The sequence below is a fragment of the Bos indicus genome, chromosome 9 (assembly GCF_029378745.1).
Source record: "Bos indicus isolate NIAB-ARS_2022 breed Sahiwal x Tharparkar chromosome 9, NIAB-ARS_B.indTharparkar_mat_pri_1.0, whole genome shotgun sequence".
Classification (NCBI taxonomy): domain Eukaryota; kingdom Metazoa; phylum Chordata; class Mammalia; order Artiodactyla; family Bovidae; genus Bos; species Bos indicus.
The window spans coordinates 92,326,705-92,352,673 of record NC_091768.1 but is presented as its reverse complement, the minus strand read 5'-3'; the positions used below and the strand labels follow the sequence as shown (position 1 = coordinate 92,352,673).

General features: G+C 45.4%; 2 protein-coding genes across 9 annotated transcripts in view; one reads left to right on the top strand and one right to left on the bottom strand.

Annotated features, from left to right (window-relative positions):
- Nucleotides 1–9,967, top strand: part of TFB1M (transcription factor B1, mitochondrial) — a 67,124-nt gene extending 57,157 nt beyond the window's left edge. The window contains exons 6-8 of the mRNA XM_070796436.1: nt 4,908–5,035; nt 7,991–8,252; nt 8,786–9,967. Of these exons, the coding sequence (XP_070652537.1) occupies nt 4,908–5,035; nt 7,991–8,222 (360 nt within the window). The 3' untranslated portion in view covers nt 8,223–8,252; nt 8,786–9,967. The remainder of the gene's footprint in view (nt 1–4,907; nt 5,036–7,990; nt 8,253–8,785) is intronic.
- Nucleotides 3,488–25,969, bottom strand: part of TIAM2 (TIAM Rac1 associated GEF 2) — a 236,290-nt gene continuing 213,808 nt past the window's right edge. For 7 of the 8 annotated variants that reach the window (XM_019967625.2, XM_019967622.2, XM_070796426.1 and 4 more), the window contains 14 exons: nt 25,326–25,505; nt 22,701–22,769; nt 21,655–21,780; nt 20,476–20,584; nt 16,505–16,684; nt 14,531–14,649; nt 13,506–13,614; nt 12,851–12,909; nt 12,176–12,281; nt 11,188–11,275; nt 10,669–10,823; nt 7,812–9,428; nt 7,294–7,416; nt 3,488–3,843 (listed from right to left, as the gene is read on the bottom strand). In XM_019967625.2, the coding sequence (XP_019823184.2) occupies nt 8,833–9,428; nt 10,669–10,823; nt 11,188–11,275; nt 12,176–12,281; nt 12,851–12,909; nt 13,506–13,614; nt 14,531–14,649; nt 16,505–16,684; nt 20,476–20,584; nt 21,655–21,780; nt 22,701–22,769; nt 25,326–25,505 (1,896 nt within the window). In that variant the 3' untranslated portion in view covers nt 3,488–3,843; nt 7,294–7,416; nt 7,812–8,832. Of the gene's footprint in view, nt 3,844–7,293; nt 7,417–7,811; nt 9,429–9,900; nt 10,065–10,668; nt 10,824–11,187; nt 11,276–12,175; nt 12,282–12,850; nt 12,910–13,505; nt 13,615–14,530; nt 14,650–16,504; nt 16,685–20,475; nt 20,585–21,654; nt 21,781–22,700; nt 22,770–25,325; nt 25,506–25,969 lie in introns of those variants that run through there. The other variant, XM_070796428.1, reaches the window with a different exon arrangement.

Genomic DNA, 25,969 nt, shown 5'->3' with positions numbered 1-25,969 from the left:
GGTTATGAAGCTCTGTTTTGTACAGTTCTTCTGTGTATTCTTGCCACTTCTTAATATCTTCTGCAGATCCATACCATTTCTGTCCTTTATCGAGCCCATCTTTGCATGAAATGTTCCCTTGGTATCTCTAATTTTCTTGAAGAGATCTCTAGTCTTTCCCATTCTGTTGTTCTCCTCTATTTCTTTGCATTGATCGCTGAAGAAGGCTTTCTTATCTCTTCTTGCTATTCTTTGGAACTCTGCATTCAGATGCTTATATCTTTCCTTTTCTCCTTTGCTTTTCTCTTCTCTTCTTTTCACAGCTATTTGTAAGGCCTCCCCAGACAGCCATTTTGCTTTTTTGCATTTCTTTTCCATGGGGATGGTCTTGATCCCTATCTCCTGTACAATGTCATGAACCTCATTCCATAGTTCATCAGGCACTCTATCAGATCTAGGCCCTTAAATCTATTTCTCACTTCCACTGTATAATCATAAGGGATTTGATTTAGGTCATACCTGAATGGTCTAGTGGTTTTCCCTACTTTCTTCAATTTCAGTCTGAATTTGGCAATAAGGAGTTCATGATCTGAGCCACAGTCAGCTCTTGGTCTTGTTTTTGCTGACTATATAGAGCTTCTCCATCTTTGGCTGCAAAGAATATAATCAATCTGATTTCGGTGTTGACCATCTGGTGATGTCCATGTATAGAGTCTTCTCTTGTGTTATTGGAAGAGGGTGTTTGTTATGACCAGTGCATTTTCTTGGCAAAACTCTATTAGTCTTTGCCCTGCTTCATTCCGTATTCCAAGGCCAAATTTGCCTGTTACTCCAGGTGTTTCTTGACTTCCTACTTTTGCATTCCAGTCCCCTCTAATGAAAAGGACATCTTTTTTGGGTGTCCGTCTTGTATTTGTTTAAAATCAAGCGTTCATCTCCCCAAAATTGTTCCCATCCTTGGGACCAAGAAACCCTCATATGTCTTGTTGCTGGTAGGCCTAATTTACATACATACTTTTATTTACATGATATACCCAGTAAAAAGCCCTCTCCATCCTCTGCCCTCACTTTGGCTGCCTCTTGGACTTATTTCTTATCGTGCCCTCAGCTCGCTCACTCTTCTTACATGCTTATGCTCCCAGAGTAAACACTGTGACTGTTTAAAATCTGTTCTTTTTGTATCATTCTAAGAAGGAAAAGAGAGGGAAAACACTCTGGCATTCTCCAAGCTGCTTAACTATACTATCACAGGCAGTAGTGACTGTGACCGCTCCCCTTCTTGGGGGCAGATGCAGCCGCAGGGCCCAGGACGTTCTGATGGAGACGTGGGCGTGGGAACCCTGAGGGAGTGAGCCAGCACTGGTTAGGGAGGAACCAAGCATCCTCAGGGCGCTCACCCTACTCTGATTTCACCTGATGCCGAACGTGACTCTCCTACCTCAGGATCTCTGGACCCTTCATGCCGTCTACACGAATCTGAGACAGTCCTCCCTTGAAGGTTGAATCCCTGTGTTGTTTCTGGAGCCTCATTATTCCCTGTAGTCATCCTTTGTTCGCATCACTCCTTCCATCCTCTCCCAGTTGTGGTCATATCTTGGCTAAGTGAACTGTAACTTCCTAAGCGTTTTTCCTCTCCAGTGGCTTATCCTTTAATGGTCCTGAACACCATGGGAGCTGTTGAAGACCTTTTCTTAGATAATGGCCAATATTCTATCTGTACCTTTCCGTGGGGGTAGTTATTGAGCTCTTTGACATGTTATGATGATCATCTCAAAGAAACAGGGCTGTACAGTCTTCAGTGTTCCCTGGACCGTGTTGATTCAGGATCTGAGCTGGCAATGTCTGAGATTTAATAGCTTCTTACCCCAGTTCTCCCGTGAGGCCAAAGTGCTGCTCTGAGCTCATAACCAGTCACGTCCTAGACACGCTGGCCTCCAGCCTGCTCATGTTGAGAAGCAGAACCTCCACTTTGTGCAGCATTGACCTTGCGGTGGGTTGGAGAGGCAAATATTTACCGTTGTAAACGCTCTAGTTTGAAGTTTCAGTAGGTCGTTTTAGTACACTGACCGGCTGATTTCGGAACGGGACGGCGGCGTTTCATCCAGGAGTTTTAGCTGCGTCTAGTGCCCATGCACTGACTTCTTTTTTGGAATCAAACCCTTTAACAGACTTAAAACTCAGGCAAGGAAATTTAATGGTTGTAATTTTAAATAAGCATTCATTTATAAGTAAAAAGCATTTTTGAATCTATTACCATAGTTACCAAGTAGCTTCCCTGTGGTTCTACAGAAAATGGGCTCCATCCTACAGCATGATTCGAGAAGTGTGTTTGGAGGCAGGTGTAGAAAAGAGGGTGGTGTAGGTCTCCCAGAGAAGCAGGACACGTTCCCCGAAGAGCCTTTTTGCCTGAGTTTTCTGTGATCCTCTGCTAAACAGTGACTGTATTTGATTGTGAGTGGAGATTTCCTTTTATCTGAAACATACTATTAGCCAACTTAACTGGGTATCAGAGTTAAATTCAAACTTTAGAAGTCTACTGCTACAGTTTATATGGAGTGCTGCTATATTTATACAGGGTTTTAAACTTTTTAAAAAATAAAAAACAGACGTTGCCTGTATTTGTAAATACTAGCTATATCTCAAACAGAGAAGGCAGTGGCACCCCACTCCAGTACTCTTGCCTGGAAAATCCCATGGATGGAGGAGCCTGGTAGGCTGCAGTCCATGGGGCCACTAAGAGTCGGACACGACTGAGCGACTTCACTTTCACTTTTCACTTTCATGCATTGGAGAAGGAAATGGCAACCCAGTCCAGTGTTCTTGCCTGGAGAATCCTAGGGACAGGGGAGCCTGGTGGGCTGCCGTCTATGGGGTTGCACAGAGTCGGACATAAAATCAGGCAAATAAAGATGAGGCCAAATTTTTAAATCCAAGGATTCTAGGAGTGGCAGTTTCTTACTGGAAGGAGAATGCATCTATCCCTGTTTTCGTGCCTTTGGTCTTAATAGTATTTGAACATTAGAGTTTTGATAATATTTTGTGGGTTTAGGGTTGGGTAGGGTTTAATTTTATCTCAGTTTAATAAAAAATTATTTTCTCTGGAGACTGGCAGGCTGCTGACTGGAAGAATCCTTTCAGAACTAATTTGGAAGGATTGGATGGAAAGGATTCAAGGGGCTGAGTCATAGAGGGTTGGCAGAATGAGCGGTCAGGACAGGAATGCCAGTGAGCACAGGTGGGAGAAAGGGGTGGGCAAAGTTGAGAGAACGGTCTAGAACAGTTGAGTTCACTTGATCCCCAGTCCCATGTGCTGTCCCGTGCCTCTCTCCTCTGTGTTGACCACAGGCCCTCTGGGGCGCCTGGATCCTGTTTCGTGGTGTTTTTGTGAAGCTCTAAGGAAAGTCCTGGCCTTTTAGCTGAAAGTGCTAAAAGTGAACTTGGAAGTTCACTAAAACAAGAACTTAGGAAGTGCTTGTTAGTGAACTTGGAGAAACACACAGAGCACAACTTGAAAAAACTATTCAAATTTAATAAGCACATTGAGATAGTCACTCTGCAGTGGGAGAATAACTGTTCCACCCAAAGTGTATAATCGTCACTAAAACAGTCAGAAGATGGACATTTTAGGGAGCATTTTCAGGTGCAAAGTCTCTCCATTGCCAGCTTTCACTCTCCAGCTTAGAACATTCTCAGCATTTGCCAGCCTCAGGGATGGGGGAGGTCAGCGGGGCGGTTCCAGGCAGCTCAGACCCCACCTAGCAGGAGAAACCCTTCTGGCGCCTCTGAAAGCCCATCCAGGTTGGTCTTCTTGGGTCTTTCTTATCCAAACATCCTCACATCACGTGCAAATACTTTTCCTCCAACCTAAAAACAAACAAAAGTTGCCTTATATATTACAGGCCCATTTGAAGGAATAATTTTGCAGCTGCAAGGATATTTAGGAGCATGTCCTCCCGAGAGAATGCGATAACCCCTTTGAGTTTTAAAACATAGGGTTCCTTTTGACAAGTAGTGATACGGCCCACACTTCATAAATTGTTGGACTTTAGAGTGTATGATGTTCTAAGGAGCAGGTTTAGCAATAATCCCTTAGAGCCTGAAGCTTTTGTAAATTACGAGTAGACTTCCCATTTCCCAGACCACATCTGTGTCAGGCTTGTGTGTGTGTCATAGCTGCTTTGACTCCATTTCCTCTCCTAGTCTTTACTTTCAGTATTTTTCTAGTGTTGTTTTGAATATATCCTTGTGAACCACTGTGAGTCCATTTTTAGAATAGGGATATTTTTATTTTCTGATAAAGAATCTCAACAGCTGGTAGTAGCTTAACACTTAAACAGTAGTATTTTTGGTGGTTTCCATTACATTTGGTTCCTGCCTTTGCCTCGTGGGACGTTTAAAGTTGTTAGCAGAAAGTTATGTGGCCGTGCAGACGAGCATAAATTCAATCCAGCTGATTAATCAGTATCTATATCTGAAATAATTGGTGTCTTAATTGATTCCCTTTATGGGGAGTTCAGTGCTGAGTAGTCCCTGGGGGCCCAGCTCCCATGTCTCAGGCTTTTGAAGTCCAGACTTACACTCGGAACTTCTGCTGCAGCTTATTTTTTACTCATTCAAAAGCTAAATATTCTTATGCTGTTACCTGCCTACAGACTTTAAAGATTACCTGGATTAATCTTAAATGGCCATTGTAAAACCACATTCTAAAATTAAGTGACTATTAAGCACAGGCCTAGTGGCTGCCGTTACAGAACAGATACAGCCAACTGGGAGTTCCCTGCGGCAGCTCAGAGGCGAGTGTAGCATCTTACATGCCTGGAGGAGATCTGCCGTGCTCCTGCTGATCCATCCTCCTGTGCTGTACGAAGATAAACCGTTTAATGTACTATAGCAGGCAGTAAAATCCTGTGTGTGTTCTGACAATGAAGGTGGACTCGGGGGTGGTGCACTTCACCCCCCTGACCCGGCCCAGGATCGAGCAGCCCTTCAAGCTGGTGGAGAAGGTGGTTCAGAATGCCTTTCAGTTCCGAAGGAAATACTGCCATCGAGGGCTCGGGTAAGAATGCTTTTTCCTGCTTGGTAGCACTTTTTACAAACTCCTCAATCACCTTCCAAGATTAGGAACTGATGTTTTTACAGTTGTTCAAACTGCCGTAAATATTACTCTTAGTTCAGATCCTGTGATGAACAAACTTAACAGCCACTGAGGAGAAAGCAAAACGTTGTCTTAACCGCATATGCCACCGGGAGGTTCTGTTTGGTTTGGTCGTAAGTACAAACTAAAACTGACATCACACAGTTTGCAGTGAGGCTGTACTGGGCGGTCATCATTTCACTCAGGACTCAAACCATCTGAGCTGTTGTTACTCTTGACACTTCTGCCACTACACATGTGGTGTTTTCTCCAACGCGAGAAGATTCCCTAATTCTCCGACCACCACCTGGGTGTCGTGCAATTTAATTCAAGTCTGATAACTCACTGCCTGGCATTAACGCAGACACTAGTGGCAAGTCCCAGGTTGCTGCTGATATTTTCTGACTGGCTGTAAATCGGCAGTTTCCATGATCTCGTCCATCTTCAGCCTCAGCAATCTGCTAGAATGGCTCATAGTACACTTACTTTCATGTATTGGTTTTAAAAGCTATAACTCAGGAACTGCCAAAGTTGGAGGAGAGGTCCAAGACATGGTTTGGGGGCGGGATGCCCTCTCGAGGTTTCTTCCTTCCCAGCACCTCGTGTGTCCACCAGCCTTGAAGCTCTCCTAACCCTATTATTTGGGGGTTTTATGAAGTTCATTACCCAAGCAGGACTGAGTAAAGCATTGGCCACTGGCGATCAAGCTCAGTTTTCCAGCTCTTCCCTCCTCAGACGAGCAGTGGTAGGTGCATCCTTCAGTCATATAATTGAGTCCCCTAGCCTGATGCTTTCCAGGGGCCACCAAGAATCACCTCATTCGCACAGAATTCAGATATGATCAAAAGGGGCTTGTTATGAATAACAAACGATGTTCCTGTCACCCCTTACACAGGAAATTCCAAAGATTTTAGAAGCTCTGTCTCAGGACACAGACCAAATATGTGTATCTCCTATCACACACTAAGTGGGTTTTTTAATACCCTCTTTCCATCAGGTTGCTATATCTTGAAGATTTTAAGGACATGTTTAAAATTAGGAAGCAAAGATAACTTCTGAGTAGCCAGAAAAACGTCTGGCGTATCCGTGAGATCCGTGTGTATCTGTTTTTATTAACAGAGAGCTCCTGTGTGTGAGCCTGAAAGGCCTCAAGGTCACCAGTGATGCTTGATAGCCAGTGACAGTCAGGAAAACATGTGACTAGGCCCAACATAGTCTAAGGAGGCAGGAAAGCAAATGTGTGTTTTTAAGATATCCACCTAATACAGTCAACTGTAGTTCTTTACATCAGTTTAGCTTTAGAGGCACATACTATTTTCTAGGGCTTCCCAGGTGGCGCTAGTGGTAAAGAACCTGCCTGCCAATGCAGATGTAGAGAGACATAGGTTCGAGCCCTGGGCCAGAAGGATTCCCTGGAGGAGGGCATGGCAGCCCACTCCAGTATTCTTGCCTAGAGAATCCCATGGACAGAGGAGCCTGGCAGGCTCCAGTCCATGGGGTTGCAGAGAGTCAGACATGACTGAAGCGACTTGGAACACATTATTTTCTACGATTAGCTAGCTCCATTTCAGTTCTCTCATTCTGGTTCTATGAAGAGTCCCCTTAGCATGTGAAATTACTTCAGGCCCAGCTGGACAGCTGCCTCCTGAAACCATTGGAATCCACAGACCCACCCTTGAGGATCTGACAGGACAGGTAGAATCCCCAGCCTGCCGTTGGAGTTAGGCCAGTGTTCATGCTACTACTTCTCTAGTTGGTGATGCTGCTGGCTGTCCTGGTACCAATAAGTGAAGGCACCCTTCTGGTTCACCCCAGCTCCCCGCGCCCCCCTCCCCCCGCCCCCGCCACAGCCAGGATGCACTGCCACAAGTTGGACGCAAGCTGGAGGTCACACAGGGTCAGGGAGGGAAAAAAAAATCACAGAAGTACATCCTACGTGTAGCAGTCCTGGAACTGGCCTGAGCCCAGAGTTGGCCCTGGCATCTCCAAGACAACCCGCAGCTAAGTAATGAGCTCCTTTCACATCACAACGCCGTCCCCTGTGCCGAGATGGACCAAGTCTTGTGACCGTCTTTGACTTTTTGGTGACCCTCAGTCACATCACACCACACGGCAGTCTCAGATCACAGAAATTATGATCAGACCCCTGCTTGCCATGAAACTGAACGCAGTCAACTCACCCTGAAAATGTGGGGACCTGGCATTCCTAGTTGAGAAGACCATCAGCCTGTAAGAAAACTCTGTCGTCTCTTGCCACGACGTCTTCCAAGCCCTTTGAGACAAGTTCTGTTGAACCTCTGAGACTTGAGAGAAGAAAACAGAATCCAGGTGTAGCTTTGCAATATTTCAGTCAGTGTCACTATTCATTTTAAAACAATAATCTGATTGATAGATGAAATTTACAGTTTATACTTGAGTCAATTTTAAAGATGCTTCAGTTATCTTAAAGAGGAAAATAACTTTCTATTTTCACATGTTTTCTAACTTTAGGCTGGTAAATTCAAGTGACAGAGAATCAAAAATGCACCAGAAATAATACGCAATTTTTATATTTAAAATGTGAGGCACAAACTTGTATTTCTCTGAGAATGCAGCTGAGCATATGATAAATTTCCCTTAGAGATGCACGTACTGATTTGGCTTTAGAACTCTCTTCTCACGTGGTCAGATTAGCTCTGCCCTCAGTGGTGGTTCATACCTGTTGCCGGTGGTGTAAGCAGAGCCTCCTCCACGGGCTTGGGGCCCGCAGGTCTCTGCAGAGGCTCTTCTTCCACTCCCTAATGTTGTTGGAACCATGCCGTTTTCAAAGGAGGAGAGAAGGAGCAGCATCGTTTGTAGAATTAAAATGAAATTCTGATTTTTTTCCTCTTCTTTCAGAATGTTATTCCCTGAAGCTCGGCGATTAGAAAGCACGGGAAAACTGTTAGAGTTGGCAGATGTGGACCCAACTCTCCGACCTACCCAACTCACTGTCTCACATTTTAAGAGCCTCTGCGATGTGTACCGAAAAATGTGTGATGAAGACCCACACCTCTTTGCTTACAATTTCAGAGAAGAACTCAGGCAAAAGTCAAAAAAAGATGACGACAAGCAGAGCTGCAGACTGTAGCTGCTACTCAAGGGGCTGCCAGCCTGCCAGGTGCTGAACTTCTCATGTGTGCTCACAACTGTGACTTACTCCCCTTTTACAGCTTGGTAAAGAGAATAAATATCAAGTAAGATAGAGTACAAGCTTTAATATACATATATATACTGCATAGATGTGACATGTTTAGTATAAACAGCATCTATTACAACCTTACAAAAATGAAGTATCTGCACATTGTACCCCTAACCCACATTAAAATAATTTAAATATGCTTTAAATAAAGTGAAACCTAATAGCTGAAAGTATTGGAGAAAAAATGACCTTTTAAAAGCTATTAATCACAACTTCCCCACCTTTTTCTACATAAATTAGAATGCATTCATCTTAAGGATTCTAAATCATTTTGATACCTGCTCAAAAGGGATATAAACTAAGTAATTTACAAATTCTGACCAGTTTAAGCTAGTTTTCTGATCCACAATAAATTAAAATAACTTAAGTCTTTACAACTATTTGTGGGAAAATGTATCCTGCACAAAACCTAATAATGAATAGTGTTTCTGCAATTTTCATTTTGCCACCAGTTTAAAAGTGAAACCAGCAATGTAAGCCGTATCTGGGTTGGTCTGTGCTAGGACTTTCCATGGCTCTCTGTTTCATAAAAGCACTCTTCGTTGACAACCGATGTTAAGCTCTGGACGCTGAATTCTCGCTCAAGGACAGAGCTGAGATCAAGGTTGGCGTTTCCAGGATGACTGTCCAGGGACTGGTGACGCGTCTGCGCCTTCAGCAGGGTGCCCCTGTCCCGCTTGGTGCTGTTGGCCTTGCGTTTGATGGCGCAGAAGTGCCCCCGCACCAGCTTGGGCTGCCCGTCCTTGCTGGGCGGCTCTTCAGCCGGGTGAGCATCGGGGTCCTCAGAGATCCTCAGTCTCTGGAACTGGATCTCGATGTCTTTGGTGGGGCTGCCCTGCCTCCGAGCCTGGGGGTAGTCGTCCTCGTCGTCGCTCAGAATGTCGCTCTCTTTGATGAGACTGTCGGAGAAGTCGGCCAGGCCCGCGTGGGGGTGCTGCTGGGTATCCTGCCCCCTTCCGGCAGGGGGGCAGCCGCTGCTCTGGGTGCTGCTGCTCAGGCTGCCCTCGTCCGAGTCCAGGGAGCTGCCCTTGCCCGGCTCCCCCGGCCACTCGCTGCTGGAGGAATTCTTAAGGACTTTTAAGGACCTGGATGAAGCTGCAACGAGAAAAGCACACGTTCCCTTATGACAGAGGAACTGTTTCCACAATGTGTAACGTTGGCCTTGGAGGTTATGAGAGTTAACATCTTAATTAAAATTTTTTCATCTCACTTAAATTACTAACTGTCCTGGGACTTGAGCAAAAAAAAAAATGTAGATACTGCAAATATGGACATTTTTTACTTATGTGTAGTTGAAATTTTAAGTTGGGGAATTTGGCATTTTTGGATGATAAGTTATCAGAACTTAATTACTGAGATAGCATAAGTTATAAAGTGTCATAAGGGCTAGGATTCTTATTTTGCTAATGAATAAATTTAACAGTTAGTGGCTAATAAAATCTAGGTTCCTTTCTTTTACTAAAGTACTTTGTAGTTTCAGAACTAAGATTACATTATTTCTCTGCCCACCTTCTCACCTGTTTATTTCCATTGTTGCTCAGGTAAAGATTGGAAAATGCTCTTTTTCTCATGAGAACTGTCTGTTGGATTTCTCATCAACTTTGAGATTTAACAAGAATATTGAGTTGCACACACGTGTATTTGTGTTTAACTCCTTTCTCTTGGGTTGAAAGGAAGAGGGGGAGTTCAATTGTGTTTCTGCAGACAATAGTATATTTTTGATGGCTGTAGCTTATTTTGCCAGTGGAGGAAAAAACAGAAAATATATGGTAAATCTGAAGTGGTCAAACTACCAAAAATGAGAGATACATTTTGCAAGACTAAAAACTAGATCAATGATATTAACGAAACAGTTATATAGAAAGCTGAAAGTTTAAAAAAACAGGCAGAAAGTTTATCTATACAGTGGGTTTACTGAGAGTGGGTATATTCGACTTTTTGACCTTTATTCACTTAGAATTGACCTTCTCTAGAGGCTTTGCACTGTTGCGAGCACTGGAACATGACAATGAGCAGAAACAAGTCCCTCGACTCCGGTACATTTCAGTGGACGAGAGAAGATGGTAAGTGTAGACTGTCAGCCAGTGGAGACAAGGGTTGGGGGTGGTTGTGCTTTACAAAGTGGGGAGAGGCATGTTTTAGGTTTCTTAAAAGAAATAGCATGGCAGTGACCACCTCATTCCATCCTGTGTGTTGGGGTCTGGTTTACAGCTTAGAAAGCTACTGCAGATCATTTACAAAGTGATGACTGGCTGCCCTGTTCTAAGAGCATACATGCTTGCAGAGAAGTTTATCATATTCTCCTGAGTACACCCAAGGCTAGACAAGTTCTCACCTAATTTGGCTGAGACAGGAACGCGGTTCTTAAGGGGTACCAGGCGATCCTTACATGTTTTCTCCAAGGGTAATTCACACTTTATGTGACGCCTGAAATTTTCCCTCAGAATAGATCGAATCACCTTGACGATGTTGGTTTTGCTTTCATTGTCACTAGAGGGGAGAGAAAACACTGGTTGTTTCTGCTGTCTCACCCAGCTTGCCCTTGTCTCCTGCCCTCCCGTGGTACATGAGGGCAGACTGACAGCAAGTTGCCCAGCCTCTGTATGCCGCGGCCTCTTGTCGCTTACAAAAGGAGTGAGGATTGATGGTTCTTGAACTTCCTGCAGGCACTAAGATTTGGATGTATATTTAATCAATGTATTATTCTACTAGAGCTGCAGTTGCCAGTTTGGAGAGGGTGGGTGTGATTCTGAAGTCATCAAAATTCAAGAGGGCACTAAAAATAAACCCATTTTTAAGAGACTATCATTCTATCTTATTCCCATTGGCTTTCATTTTTGGAAGGGAGTAATACCTGCAGCACAACTGAAAGATGGTCTCTGGCCGTCCTTCTATTTCTGACTTGGTGTGGATCAGCTCCCATAAGGAATTATTTTCTGTCCCTGTGTAAAAAGAAACCAGGGGCTGCAACTCTGCCAAAGATGCTGTGATAAAGGACACCCATGAAACTTTAAACCCACAATCTAAAGAGTTCAGTATTCCCAATTCTGACTCTCCTCATTTTCTTCTGGGGCTCAATTCTGTGTATGACTTCCACAATAGTTAAAAAAGTTAAATATGTTTTAGTTACTTTTTGTACATTTCGTGCTGACATTTCCCATCCACCTTGGTGCTTCTGCCCTACCTCTGGATCCCATCTCTGGGAAAGAGGTAAGTGAACCCCATTTTTCAGCCTCATCCCTTGGAAGGAGTGTGCTCAGGCACTTTAGGTAAAGGCAGCCAGCACCACACTCAGTCATGGTTCCGGAAACGTGAGTACTTCCCGCAAAAACCGAACAGGGACCCAGACCGTCACCGCGGGCCTCAACCTGGTGGTCTTTTCCATCAGCAGTGGCACTGGCACCGGAACAGGGTTATTCTAGAAGGATCTCTGAACATTTTGCATGGAAAATTTTTTTCTGTATCACTTGTAATACTGCTGAATCTTAAGGAATTTTCTGGTATTTCAAATTTTGTAAAAATTTGTGGACCTGTGTTTCTTTAACAAATTTTAGGGATGGATACTACCCTAAAATTATTAGAATAACTAGAAATGTTAGATATTAGGAAAATGTTGAAAACAATGAAGAGAAGTATTTAGCAAAGAAAAGTCATCCTCTAGCATTTACTTCCTTCAAAGCCTGTAAAGAGACATCACAGCACTCTCTCGTCCTCATTTTCCTTGCCTGTAAAATACCAGAAATTATCCCCAGGTTCTTTCCTCCTACTTTTTCATTCCATAGTTTGAAAATTCCCTGAAGATGTCTTTTTTTTCTGGCATTTGTACAACATGCAACCATTACCTGCTGTATTTCCCAGTCTGACTTGAAGCGCGGATATGGGGATCAACCAGCGGAACTTAAACGGATCCAGGTCAGCATTGCTGTGTGCAGGCCGGGAATTTGAGGGCTGTAAGGTGAAAACCCCCCAAGAGCAGGTTAGAGCAAGCTGGCTCCCAGGGTACATGTGCGCAAGGCGGGAACTGGGCGCTCTCCCTGGTGCAGACGCGCTGCTGTGTGGGGCTCGGGGTACAGAAGGGAATCGGGTCAGGTGAGCCCCAACTCTGAGGAAGCTCTCGATGGGCTGCGGACAGGGCAGCGTTGTGGTTTGGGGAGCAGAAGTCCTAGGCTTCTAAGCAATAATGACAAGCAAGCCTTCTATGATCTCATGTTACCACCTCTAAAGAGAAACCAAAATTATATAGACTGACTTCTATGGAACAGACATGGGTCATTTTTAGAGACAGAAAAGCTGCTTTTCTAGGTAGGCCCCCAGCACGGGTATTTGTGTCCATCTTTTCAGACAGACAGCTTTGATGGGGAGAATAAGAAATACCCCAAGTATCTGATTTGCTCAGTTACCCCAGGAATAAGCCACATCAGTTGGCCAGGCCTTGGTCCTTAGCAGGCTTCCCAGTTCAGTAACAGGAAGGTACAGTTCAAAAAGTTTGCTTTAACGAAAGTTAATTCATGTCTTACCAATTTCTTTTTCAGTTTGCAGTTTTCTTTATAAACCAATATGACAGCTCTCTTAAAAACTAAAGAGAAGAGAAAGAAATGTCATTATTTAATACACACTCTCCTAACATTGAACTGAAGCTGAGTATTTTAATAGAACAAAGCTCTTCAAGATTCCACAATGCTGACACACGGGAGAATAAATAGTACTTCCTTCTGTTCATATTTGAATCATGCACAAGTACTTGCTTATTTAAAAGCTATTGTTTGAATGAGATCCTGGCATTTTGTTTTTTGAATTCGTGTTTTATCAGAAGCTGAAGACATGGGGTTCATCTCAATGAGAACACACAGTCTATGCCCCCTCTCCCAGCTTTCAGTGGGAATTAAGACATTTTGAAGTGCAGCAAACTAAGATGGCAGATTTCAAAAATAGACCCAGGAGCTCTGTTCCTGTAACACTTGGCCAGATCCACCAAACCAAGCAGCAGAAGGGAGGAGAAGGTCGTGTGTGTACAGGGCAAGGCTTCTAAAGAGCTGGAAGCTGCCCACGTGAAGTCAAAGCCATTAGCGCAGTGACTCTAAGTCCTTCTGGAAATCAGGAGTTTGTGGGTTTAGGAGGTTCTTCATTCTTGCCAGCCCCTCAAGTTTACATTCTTGTGAATGGAATACTAACCAAATACTGTGAGTTCAAGGTCCTTTCTGGCTTTTCCTAGAGACAGAAATGGATTCAACCAGGACACTGTAGAGTGCATCAGAAGCTCCCCCATTGAAAGTTCTGTGACCTGAATGGTAAAAACAAGATCAAGGAGACATGGAAATCCAGGGGCGGGGGGCGGGGGTGGCTCAGGAGAGAGGGATCACACACATATGGTCATTGCTAAAACTCAAGTATGTTCCATTTTTATGGTTCCCATGAACACAGGGCCTTAAATAGCAGGTTTGAAAACATGAGCTAAGCACCACACTGAAAAATAAAGGTGAAGGCATTTTGCCCCAAGGCACACACACTGTGACCTGTGGGATGACATTCCTCCCACCCCAGGGTCAAAGTTCATCCCAAGTGCCTTTGAAACCACATGAGGCCTGCTAATAAAAGAGGTACCAACATTGAAACTGACTGTAATTTAAAAAAAAAAAAAACGTTTCCTGTTCTTGACTTTTTCTACTTAAACTACATTGCTCCTTATGTGTAGACTTTTTAAAGCTAGAGATGCTAAATTTGGTAATCCAGCCAGAGAAGAAAAGTAGGGAAATTGTCAAATTCCACTTAAACTGCTTTTATAAGTAAGGAGGTAGCCACCAATACTTGAGGTTAGAAAAGGGAAAAAAGGAAAAGCCTTCAATTCTCTTCCCACACGCTGACTCCCACTGCCTTTATCCCTCCCCTCCCCTCCCACAGCCCCAGCTCTCCATTTATAGTCTAGCCTCTGGGATTTGTCCTGACCTCACGCTCCACAGGAAGAGGAGGAAGAGGTACAGATACGAGCTAAGAACTAGTTCTTTGGGTACAGTAGTTATTAACAGAACAGATGATTACGCCTTTAGGCCAATGCAGTCAATTTTATGTTATATTTACATCTAAATCTTATAATAAGCATTAGGATCAAAAAGAAAATTTTAGGCAATTTCTCCTGGAGGTCACCTCCAGACCCACGGTCACAGGCATTCAGCCTCTCGGAATCCGAAAGTCCTACTGACCTCCTTCTCTGTTCCACTCTGCTCTGCTACAAGCTGGTCAAATACGGTCCCATAATCTTCATATATCTTCTGCATCTCATTGATGTGGCTGGCTACTTTTTCCATTGCCTTTAGTGCTTCTGCAAGATAGGCAGTCATAATTTGTTTTACAGTTTTGATTTGTTTGAAATCCTACCCAACAGCAATAATAAAAAAAACCTTAAGATTCAAGCCAGAATTCGAGACCAGTTCTTAACTAACAGTAGCATCATTCAGATAGGGCTTAAATAGCCTATGGTAATCTAGTTATAATGAAGAACAGCAAAATTATCTTCCACCTCAAATTCTCCTTGAAATGAGGCAGAGTACAAGTAAAAAGCATCACTAATAATAACAGCTCCCACCTATTGAGCACTTTCTATCTGGCATATTCTCCTAGGTGATTTACATGAGGCATCTCATTTAATCCCCACAGCAGTGCAATCAGAATAGGACCTATTATTGATCCCATTTTACAGATGAGAAAATTCAGGTGCAAAGGGGGTTTTTGCCAGACATGAGGAGGAGCCAGAATTAAACCCAAGGCTGATTAGCCATAGGATACCTGCTCTTAAATTTTGCCCTCCTCCCGGACCACTTAACTGGAATAGTGATCAATGACAGTTCTTGAACAAGAACTTACAAAAGCCTCCATAAATATCCCCTTTCCAGAGCAACTGTTTGCATTTATGTTTGGTGTTAATTTGAACTTTATACATGGGCATGTGAGGGACAAAGTGATTTTTGTCAAGGTCAAAAAGCAAAGTTTCAAGTCACCTCCAAACTCACTATTTTTCATATCTTGTTCTTCTGATTCAGGATTTTAATTCCATCTTTAGAAGAGGGACTTTAAGCAGGCAATTTTTTTTAACAGACCCCTTTTAAAGACCACCTCAGTGCAAAGTGAACTATTCACACAGCAATTGAATCCTAATCATAATTTGTATCATTTATAAGTTTTAACTTTCAAACCAAAAAGTTTATCCTTATTACTTATGATACAATATGCTTGTCACAGAAAAACCGTTTCATTTACACTGCACTGTTTGCTATTCAGTAATACTAATATTTACTAGTAAGTTTGTTTCCCTCTCCATGTGCTTATTATGTGCAGCTTAACTGGATCTCCTAGTTCTGACACATGGAGAACAAATCCCTTTTACTCTCCAAACAGCATCTCTTTAAGGGATACTCATTGCTGTTCAGTTACTAAGTCGTACCAGACTCTGAAACCCCGTGGACTGCAGCACGCTAGGCTTCCCAATCTTTTACTATCTCCTGCAGATTGCTCAAGCTCGTGTCTGTTGAGTTGGTGATGCCATCCAACCATCTCATCCTCAGTCATCCCCTTCTCCTCCTGCCTTCAATCTTTCCCAGCATCAGGGTCTTTTCCAATGAGTCAGCTCTTCTCATCAGGTGGCCAAAGGATTGGAGCTTCAGCATCAGTCCTTCCACTCTAATTACTATCAAAGTGAGGGGCCCTGTGTATTTGACAAACTTAGGCTGATCATTTCTGAGGTTACGAAGACGACACATCGGCGTCAGCTGGTAAAGCTTCATCTGTCCTTGGGAGTTCAGTCTCCACTCGCAGCTGTCCACAAGGTGGAGCCTCACACAGCAGAATGGATCAGTAAACAACACAGAACCTCACAAAGTTGTGGGGGAACAGGCCCGGGCACAGGTCCTGGCAGCACTATTTGTTAGACACGTGACCTGAAGCAATTTATTTCAACTCCCTGAGCTTAAATTATGTTCTTTGAAAATGGAATCGTCCCTCCAAAGGGCTATTCCAATGAGATAATTGGAAATGCTGTGCCCATCTACAGGGGTGGCCATAATGCCTAGCTATTTGCACACACTAAATGGTACCTAAAGGTGAATAATCACGATGCTGAGAAGCATTCCGAATGTGACACCAGGCAGCTGTCAGGTCCCCCCTCGGCCCCCGCTTCTTACCCGTCAGATGATAGTGCTCCTCGCTCTCGTGGTCCGTCAGGGACACCAGCTCCTTGAGCAGCAGCGGGTACTTGAGCACCCTCTGAACTGGCTTGATGAGGTAAGACTCCAGCGTGGAGGAGTGCTGCTTGGTGGGGTTCCGGGCATCCAGAAAAGCCTTAAAGGCTTTATCAGTTTTAGCTGCAAGCAGATGGATTAAAAGACCCTTAGAAGAGCACAGCAGGATGATGTAAATTCCACTTCCTTTAGGTTTTAATGGAATTACAGATGATCCACTGCTACAGCCCTCCTAATGACATCCTTCCAGGAAAAAACCACCTGCACCAGTGGGTCATGCACCCGCTGTCAACAAGGACTCAGCATCATCGCTTGGTGACGAATCCCACAAACAAAGGGAGCTTGCTGGGCTGCCAGAAGGGCCCCAGCCACAGACCAAAGAAGAACATGGAGTCAAAATGCAATGGAGTCTGACTTTAAAGGCACGTTCACCTGCAGACCCACAAGACAGATTGAAACTCACTTTTTCAGCGTCTATACCAAATAATTCATAAAGCCACAAAACAGTACTATCCAAACCTACACCATCAGTTCAGTTCAGTTCAGTCGCTCAGTCATGTCTGACTCTTTGTGACCCCATGAATCGCAGCACGCCAGGCCTCCCTGTCCATTACCAACTCCCGGAGTTCACTCAGACTCACGTCCATCGAGTCAGTCATGCCGTCCAGCCATCTCATCCTCTGTTGTCCCCTTCTCCTGCCCCCAATCCCTCCCAGCGTCAGAGTCTTTTCCAATGAGTCAACTCTTCGAATGAGGTGGCCAAAGTACTGGAGTTTCAGCTTTAGCATCATTCCTTCCAAAGAAATCCCAGGGCTGATCTCCTTCAGAATGGAGATCAAAAACAACAGAATGATCTCTGTTCATTTCCAAGCAAACCATTCAATATCACAGTAATCCAAGTCTATGCCCCAACCAGTAACGCTGAAGAAGCTGAAGTTGAATGGTTCTATGAAGACCTACAAGACATTTTAGAACCTACACCATACCATTCACAAAATTCATAGAGCAAAACAAACCAGTATTTTTTTTTTCCACTGACCTAGGACAGATTGCTACTTACTCTGTACACTTAAGGGCTATTTTTAAAGCGAGATCTTTTTTTTTTTCCTTTTCCTTTAAAAATAAGTTGACAAGCACTGCAGCTTCCATCTCCACAGCTCCGAGCAGTCTATGCCTTCCACCAGATTCAGACCCCCCTGGGCAGTGAAAACCCTGTCTCTGTGCAGTGTCATGAAGGTCCACTCGTGAGCCCAAGTGCATTTAATGTTTCAGAGTGCTTGTGGACACCTCAGCTGTTGCTTTGGATTCCACATGCTGGCACTGGTCCACCAGCCGCTGGAATTCAGCCAATTTGAAGGAAGACAAACCTTTATTTGGGGTTTTATACAAAAGGCAAAATACAACTTGTAGGAGGTGCAGTACCATTTTGAAAATGGCTACGAGACAGCGTGGATGGTGAGATGACCGTTCATCTCTGCGACAAGGAACTGAGTAAACCATCTGTATGCTTTTAGTTTATTATACTGCCAAGAAGGCATTCCTCAGAGGAAAGTAGTTGTCTCTGGTTTAAAGAACTAGACAAGATAGATTTGGGCTGTGTCTTGTTAACCTCTAAGACTTCATCTAGAGGGTAGCACTCTAAGACTCCATTTTTCAACTTGAGCCTATTCTAAGATGCTATGAAGTTCTGGGTTTTAAACTAAAGGGCAGAACTGCATCCGTGGACGTGACTGAACACTCGCAGTATCTGAAGGAACCCTCCACACCCTCGTGACACCACAGAGAGACCACTCCCCGGTTCTGAAATAGACATATGGAAGCACACACTCGATTCTTCATGGCAACGCCATTAGGAAGCATTTGATGAGAGAGAAAAGGGACTTGAAATGCAGCTTGGCTGCTCCTATCCTGTTGACACAACTAAAAACGTTCCAATACAAAAGCCTCTCAAACGCTTGCCACTGTCACGGACAACAGCCCTGATTCACTGGCTTCCAGACAGGTGGCAGATCTTCACAAGAGTAAGCACACGAGGGCAACCTTAACTCCAAAGGCAGCATTCACCTCTCGCGGGAATCATTTCTTTCTCCCGGGAATTTTATATTATGAGTTCAAGAGTCAGTGGGTTCAGATCCTAAAGGATCTGCAAGTACACTTGAGAGAATGCAGGTAGCCTGGTGACCTTTCCTGGAGACAGTTCAGATGACCTTAACTAGGATGACATATATTTTCATAAGATGCCTTCCTCTATAGGACCCGCGCAGAACAGGAGCAACCCCTGGGGACCTGTTTCTGTTTGACGGTCTCCATGCAGACTGCATTACTGCTGCTCATGACCTTGAGCTTAAAGGCGTCCTCTCATCTCTGCCACCAGAAATGAGAATTCCGAAGAACGAGATAGAAACCTATCTTCTGAGAGAGACAAATTTGAGAATTCTAATCCCATGCCTAATGAGTTATGTGATGACTGAAAGAAGCTTTTGGTAATAACATTTAAGCATTTCTGGTTCAGGGAATAATAAAAGAAATGTGTGGGGAAGTCATCCTGGCTTATACCTGAGTTAACTTGAATTTTATACCAACGAAAACAGCCTGTTTGTGAACTATCAAACAGACATTGTGCATCTTCTTTAATTATTAAAGAAAAGGGTGCACTGACCAGAAGTAAAGATGATCTGTGTTAAAAATAAAGATTAAATGCCTCCCAACCTGGGACACCAATGTGGGTCCTCCTTCCATGATAAAACTCCCTTCCCAGGTGCCAAGGCCATACTGACTGGCTCTGTACGTGCCAATCTGGTTTTCTTGGAACCTTGAAGGAATGTATTCTTGACTTATTTGATATTCTTTGTTCTGACAAGACAGAAAACTGCTGGCAGCCCTGCTTCTCTGGAGCACACCCTGAGAGAGTAATCACAGAAGCTGTCTTCTGGGCTAGGCTCCTTGTGCTCGGTCATGTCTGGCTGTTTGAGACCCTACTCAGTTTGGCTCAAATAAAACTTTCTCCTATTCCTGTTATTGTCTGTTTATTATTTTCATCAACAGGTATTACAGGAATAGCTTGGACATAGGGTTGTTGACTTGATGATGGTGACTATGACACACACACTCCCTCCAATATCCTACACATGAAGAAGGTCACTGCGGCCATCAAATCTCTGGATAGACTTCCCAGGCTGAGATGACGGGCTGGCTGGCCACTGAAAACCCAGGAGGATCAGTGCACTGACCGTCTGGCCCAAGCTGACCCACTGCAAGTCAGGGGCCAAAATTCAGGCATCTCTCCAGCTCCAAGAGTAACGTTTGCTGTTGACATGAAGGGGAAGAGCGAGACGGGTTTGCTACCGCTGTCTACTTGGACTTCAAAAATGTAAAAGTCTTCGCTTAAAGTCAGTCAAATAAAATAAGAGGATAACAATGCAGAGAGAGAAAAGGTACTTCAGTGACAAGCTAGGGGCTGTGATAAAAACCAGCTTCACTTAAGAGGTTTTCATTTTAGTTAACACACGTCCTGTGAGTTTAGTAGTAGTTATCTCGTGGTGGTTTTTTGCAGTGGATCCTCAGGCTTAAGAAAAAGGTTAACAAGAAAGAAAACACCATACATCTCTTTCTACTCCCTCCAGGGGCTTATATGGTTGGTTAAAAGTTTTTAGAGCAAGGAAAAAAGAGTTGGTGAAAAAAGAATGCAGATGTAATTTAACAGCAAAGTGATAGCCAAGCAACATCTCGGCTCTAAGGCACACACATTCACTGTTACCAGAAAACTGAGATAAGTTTGGAACCTCCCCCTCTAATGTTTGTTCATTTCAAGGCCAACAATGGAGCACACCCCATTAAAATCACACTTATCCTTAATGAATACAAATTTACTCTAACAATTTCAAAAGTATAGCTATAAAACGTGAGCCACTTACCTCGCTCTAGAACCTTCTGTACTTTAATATGATTAGCACAGAATCCGCTATACAGTTTAAAGTGGTCCGCATAATAAAGGAAAGAGCCTCCGAGGGAAAACAGCAGTTTCTAGAAAGAGAGGGAAAGTTACATCAGACGTGGTTCATTCGATGTCTGCTGGCTCAGCTTGGCATCTGACCGCTTTGCTGTCTCCACGGTATTCATCTTTCAGACACCAGGGCACTGTGCTTCAGGAAGGCATTGACTGAAGCCAGGGAGCGCCATTTGCCCAGCTGATGGACGACAGCCCAGGCATGCCTCTAGTAGATCTTCAGTCTGACTGAGAAGTTTCTGGCAGCAGAGCCTCTTGACACAGTGTGCAGGCAAGGACAAGAAAGAAAGTTCTATCTAAAAAAATACATCCGACATGACAGGATATAATAATCTGAGAGGCTCATTAATAAAGCCAGCTCTGCCTTACTTAGGACAAATGATGCTCGCCGTGTATTTCCTTAGTCCCTTTCTACTGTCTTCTGCCTTTCCCTCCCTAGAAGGACCTCATGGAAAAAAAAATGAAGCGGCTCCAGTCATGTCCGACTTTTTGTGACCCCATGGACTGACTATAGCCCCCCAGGCTCCTCCGTCTGTGGGATTTTCCAGGCAAGAATACTGGAGTGGATTGCCATTTCCTCCTCCAGAGGATCTTCCCGACCTAGGGATCAAACCTGGGTCTCCTGCATCGCAGGCAGACTCTTCACCGTCTGAGCCACAGGGGAGTCCTCTTGCCAGTCACCAATGCCTGCTTGGAGACAGGGCTCCATAGAAAAGGATGCTCTCTTGCAACAAGTGAAAACCTGTGCTCTCCTCCCAAAGTCACATGACCACAGAGATGCAGAATCAGATGCAGGAGGTGCTCCTTCCTCAGCAGCACTTGCCCTGCAGAGCCTTGGGCAGAGCTGAATAGGGAGCCCGGACTTGTCAACAGCAGGCAGACTCCATAAAAGCTGGACTGCCCAGACACCTGATTCCCAGAGCATTTACTCGAGGGAAAAGCAGAGCCTTTTTTTGCCACCTGCCAGAGGAATGGCAACACAGAACTTATCTTTTCAACAGTCGAGGGGCACTGCTTTCTCTTCCAGGGGAGAACTCTGCACCGTACCCACCTCTATTTGCTTTAAACCTACATCTACAATACTTACTCTGAACTGCGAGGGGGTTTCAAGTATGTTAAAGTCCGACGACGCTGAAATCCCATCCTCCAGGGTCTCGAGAAACACCTTTTGAAATTCAAGCATCTCTGGCAAGCTTCCAAAAAGTGACTCCATCTGAGTGAAGACCAGGATTTGAAAAGAGGGTGTTAGCGATGAAGATCTAGACACCGCTCTGAACTCCCAGATGTACAAACGAACCACAGTCATTCACCAAGAAGGAGACAGAAGTAAATCCTTTAAAGAAGACAGCGTATTCATGAGGGGACAGAGTTCATACACAGAGGGTCATATACATCTCTGGTCCCTGTAATTCTAGAATACGTTTTTAAGGGGATGTCAAGTTTTCAGAATTCAAATTGAGGGGTGGGGTGTGGGGTTGGCGGGGAATGGAAGTCAGTAAGAAAGAATTAATAACTGTGAGTTAACACTAAAAAGTCACATATTAAAAGGTAATTTGGGTCACACCTTCTACTACAAATAGGGCACAGTCGCTCTTAACTGCTGCCACTGTGCTTCAGGGGACAGAAGCCACATAAACAGCTCTGCAGGAGGCCACGCCTAGGTCTCTCTGAAGATCCCTAAGTCTCTAGTTCCTTTGGGACCACTAGATAAAATCTAGGAGGTCTACTACAGTCCCCAGCCTTTTGGGGGGACCAATTTCACGGGAGACAATTTTTGCACAGCCAGGGGTGGAAGGGAGGGGATGGTTCCAGGATGATTCTCACAAGGCGTGAACAATCTCAATCTCTTGCATGCGCAGTTCACAGTAGGGTTCTCATGTCTATGAGAATCGAATGCCCCACTCATCCTTCAGGAGGCGGAGCTCAGGCGGTAATGCAAGCAACGGGAAGTGGCTGTCAATACGGACGAAACTTCACTCGCTCACCTGCTGCTCACTCCTGCTGTGTGGCCCAGTTCCTAACAGGCCGTGGACCAGTACCGGTACCATGGCCCAGGAGTTGGGTGACCCCTGAACTAAAGGCAAGCAGAGACTAACCTGTGGGTCGGTGGACTGAGTGAAGGAAGTTATTTACCTCATCTTGGGTAAGAAAGGTCTCACTCTGAAGTGGCTCCAAATATAAGTCGAAGAGGCAGCTCAGATCCTGAAAGACAAAAGATGACAGTCTTTAACCCGTGAGTCTCCAAAACACCCAAGCATTGCTCTGGCCGCACCTTGCACTGGTATTAAGAACAATGACGCTTATGTCTGGTTGAGAGACTTGGCCCTGAAGCTGGTGGTTCCTTGCTCACCTAATTCAAAGAGGTTAACAGCACAATACAATCAGCGTCTGCATTCCACATTTTTCTTTATGGCTCGATCACCTACTCTGCGTATTTGAATGTTTTACTGGCAGAGCCAGGATCTTTCAGCTGCTCCAGCAGGAACACTCCTTTCCCTGCAGAGAACTGAGGTTTGGCCAGGAACTTCTGTCAGGCGTGCCCATGTCTGCCGGCCTACCCGGCTTCCTCCTCTGCCTCAGGGAGCCGGGCGACGGCTCCAGCGTGGACAGCTGAGCTGAGGAGGACAGGACGAGGTCTTGGGAGCTCTTCAGCTTCACGCATTATCAGAATTTCAAACTCCCAAACTCAAGTGCAAGAAAAATTTTCCAGAGATGAACATCATGATGTTTACCATCTAGGCCATCTTTGAGTCTTCACTAAACCTGGGCTCTGACAGCACAGAATAGTGGGAGTTGATGTATTTACAAAACTCTTTAGATAAGTTTTGTTTTGTTTTTAATAATTTGAAGCCAAGTTCAGTTCAGTTCAGTTGCTCAGTCATGTCCGACTCTTTGCAACCCCATGAATCGCAGCACGCCAGGCCTCTCTAGAGATGGGAAAGATTTTTTTTTTCTTGTTCAGTGATTCTGAAGAATTTTGAGTCACAGAGTATTAGAAGTAGGTGACTACATCTGACTCCTCTTACAATCGAGAAATCCAGTTCTGGAGAGCTTGCTAAGGTTAGAAGCCTCCAGAACCTTGTGGTGCAGGTCCTGGGAGCAAGTGACCCTGAGGGTTTCACAATCAAACAGCCCTGGTCTAACCAGCCTCCAAGAACCCCACAGCAGCTGCTTCAGAGCAGAGAGAGGTGGGCAAGTTCCTGGAGCGTCTCTCAGGGAACACATGAGCGCTGCAAACTCCAAGTCAAGTGCAGAGGTGCAGGTTACAGGACAAGTAGAAGTCCATGTTCAATGTCAGCAACAAAAAGAAGTTAAAAAATAACGTGCACACGCACGAATCACAGTAGGTACCAGGTGCTGGGTCTTTCATCAGAGGCGGTGGTGGGCCGAGGTCACTCGTGCCCATGAGCAGTGACACACTGAGGCCGGCCGCCCTGAGCTGCAACACGGGGGCCCAGGGGAGACGACAGGCGGGGTTCTCGCAGAAAGAAAGGAGAGCCGCCCTTTTTATTCGCTTGGCCCACAGCATCCATTTCGGTCCCAGACTAGCGTCACGATGCAGTGACCCTCCTGGATCCAGTGCTCTAGCAGTTAAATATAACGACAACAACAGGAATAAAAAGGGGCTTGGATTCCACTCTCAACTGTGCCCTCGGCCCTGCGGGTGGGCGCTCCTCAAACATCATCAAGTGGCCACAGTGCCCGCCCTGCTGGGCATGGCCACTGTCAACTCCCTGGACATGCACTTCATCTCCCCCCATTCGATGCAGAATGAGACATGGCAGGAAAGGCCGTGAAACTGCCATCTCTGCCGCTCTCCTTTGTCCCCTGCGCTTCTCCCAGGCTGCCTCGTTCGTTCTCCCAAAGGCCCTGGGTGAGGCTCTGGCAAAGTTCAGATAAAATGATAGTGATGTTAATAAATGGCAGAAGCTCAGATATGTCTGTGCAGAAAGGTGAGAGCGTGTGTGTGCACGCTGGCACATGTGCCAAAGCCTAATTCAGAACTCAGCGTGTTAGACCTGGGACAAGAATGCCCCTGGTCTCAGACCCCATGAGGGGCTCGGAGGGGGCCGCCCAAGGCCACGCCGGCAGGTGGAGGCAAGGCCAGGCCTGGATTCTGCGCCTCTCTGCTGCCAGCAAGTGGCCGAGGAAGCGAGTTTAAAATCGTTTCAGCAAATACTTCAAGCAAAAGAACTCTGTCTTCTCAGGCACCCGCATTTTTTTGTAAAATGTTTCCCAAACTACTAACTGGAGCCCCTGAGATAAATAAATGATCTCCCTGGGTTGTGAAAGGCCCAGCCGCTGCTCTGTGTGGTGGCTGGGGATGCCCAAGTGATGCCCAGTGCCTCCCCTGTGGGGCTCTGGCCTGCACGGTGATGCCTGTCCTCTGGGGCCCATGCCAGCAGCCGCTTGCGAACACACTGCTCCCTGGTTCCTCATCACCTAAAGTGATCTCCGTCCCCCTTTCCCTAAACCAGTGCAGGTTCCCTTCCCACAGATTGCAAATGACAAACTAGAACATCTGTTTCCATAGTGAACGCTACCTTGGTAACAGAATGAGCGGGGATTCTAAATTCTGCAAGCCCGCTCAGCTCCTCCACCCTCTCGCCCTCCCCGGCAGCAATTTGCCACTTCAAGGAGCAGGCATCTCCCTGGTGAGTGGCAGGGTCCCGGGTAAATACAGCCAGGAGCCCCTGCCAACATACAGCTGGCCATCACAAGAGGGGAGCAGGGAATCAGGACGGCATCTTCTGTTACCTTCACATAGGACTTCTCTGTGTCCATGAGCTCCTGGATGACTTTCCGGAGGCGATCTGCATCAGAGAGGTGGCGAGCCAGTGGCCTTGGAGCAGGGTCCTGACCCTCCCTTGGCCCTTCCATGCCGTTGGCCTGGGTGTCGTTAAAATTCCTACACAGCGCAGTGATCTGCTCAGCACTCTGGGAGGGAACAAGAGGCACAGGACGTTCTCCATCATTACCTGCCACCCACCAAGGACACGGGGGCTCTCTTCGCCCAGTGCCCTCTTGGGAGTCTCACAGGACATTGATCGGGGGCATCCAGCTTCGGTCATCTCAAACCCTGCTGGCTACCACTCAAGGTTCCAGTCGTGAAGATACAAACTTACACTTGTTCAGTACTTACCCATGACACTTTTCCACTTTCACAGAAGCTGTGTGACAGACACTTCTTTAGTGTTGAGACTAGAGAATAAAGCACTGAGCTAACCCTCTGCTCTACAATCAAGGTCAAGGCTCTGTGAGAGCACCATGCAGACAGACTCCTTTGGTCCACTCTGTCCCCTCCATGGTTGATGGAACGGAGCTCAGTCACCCACACTAAACAGCCCTGGGAGACCCAGGAAAGGGACAGCAGTGTCAGGAAGGCTGGATCACAGGGAGCT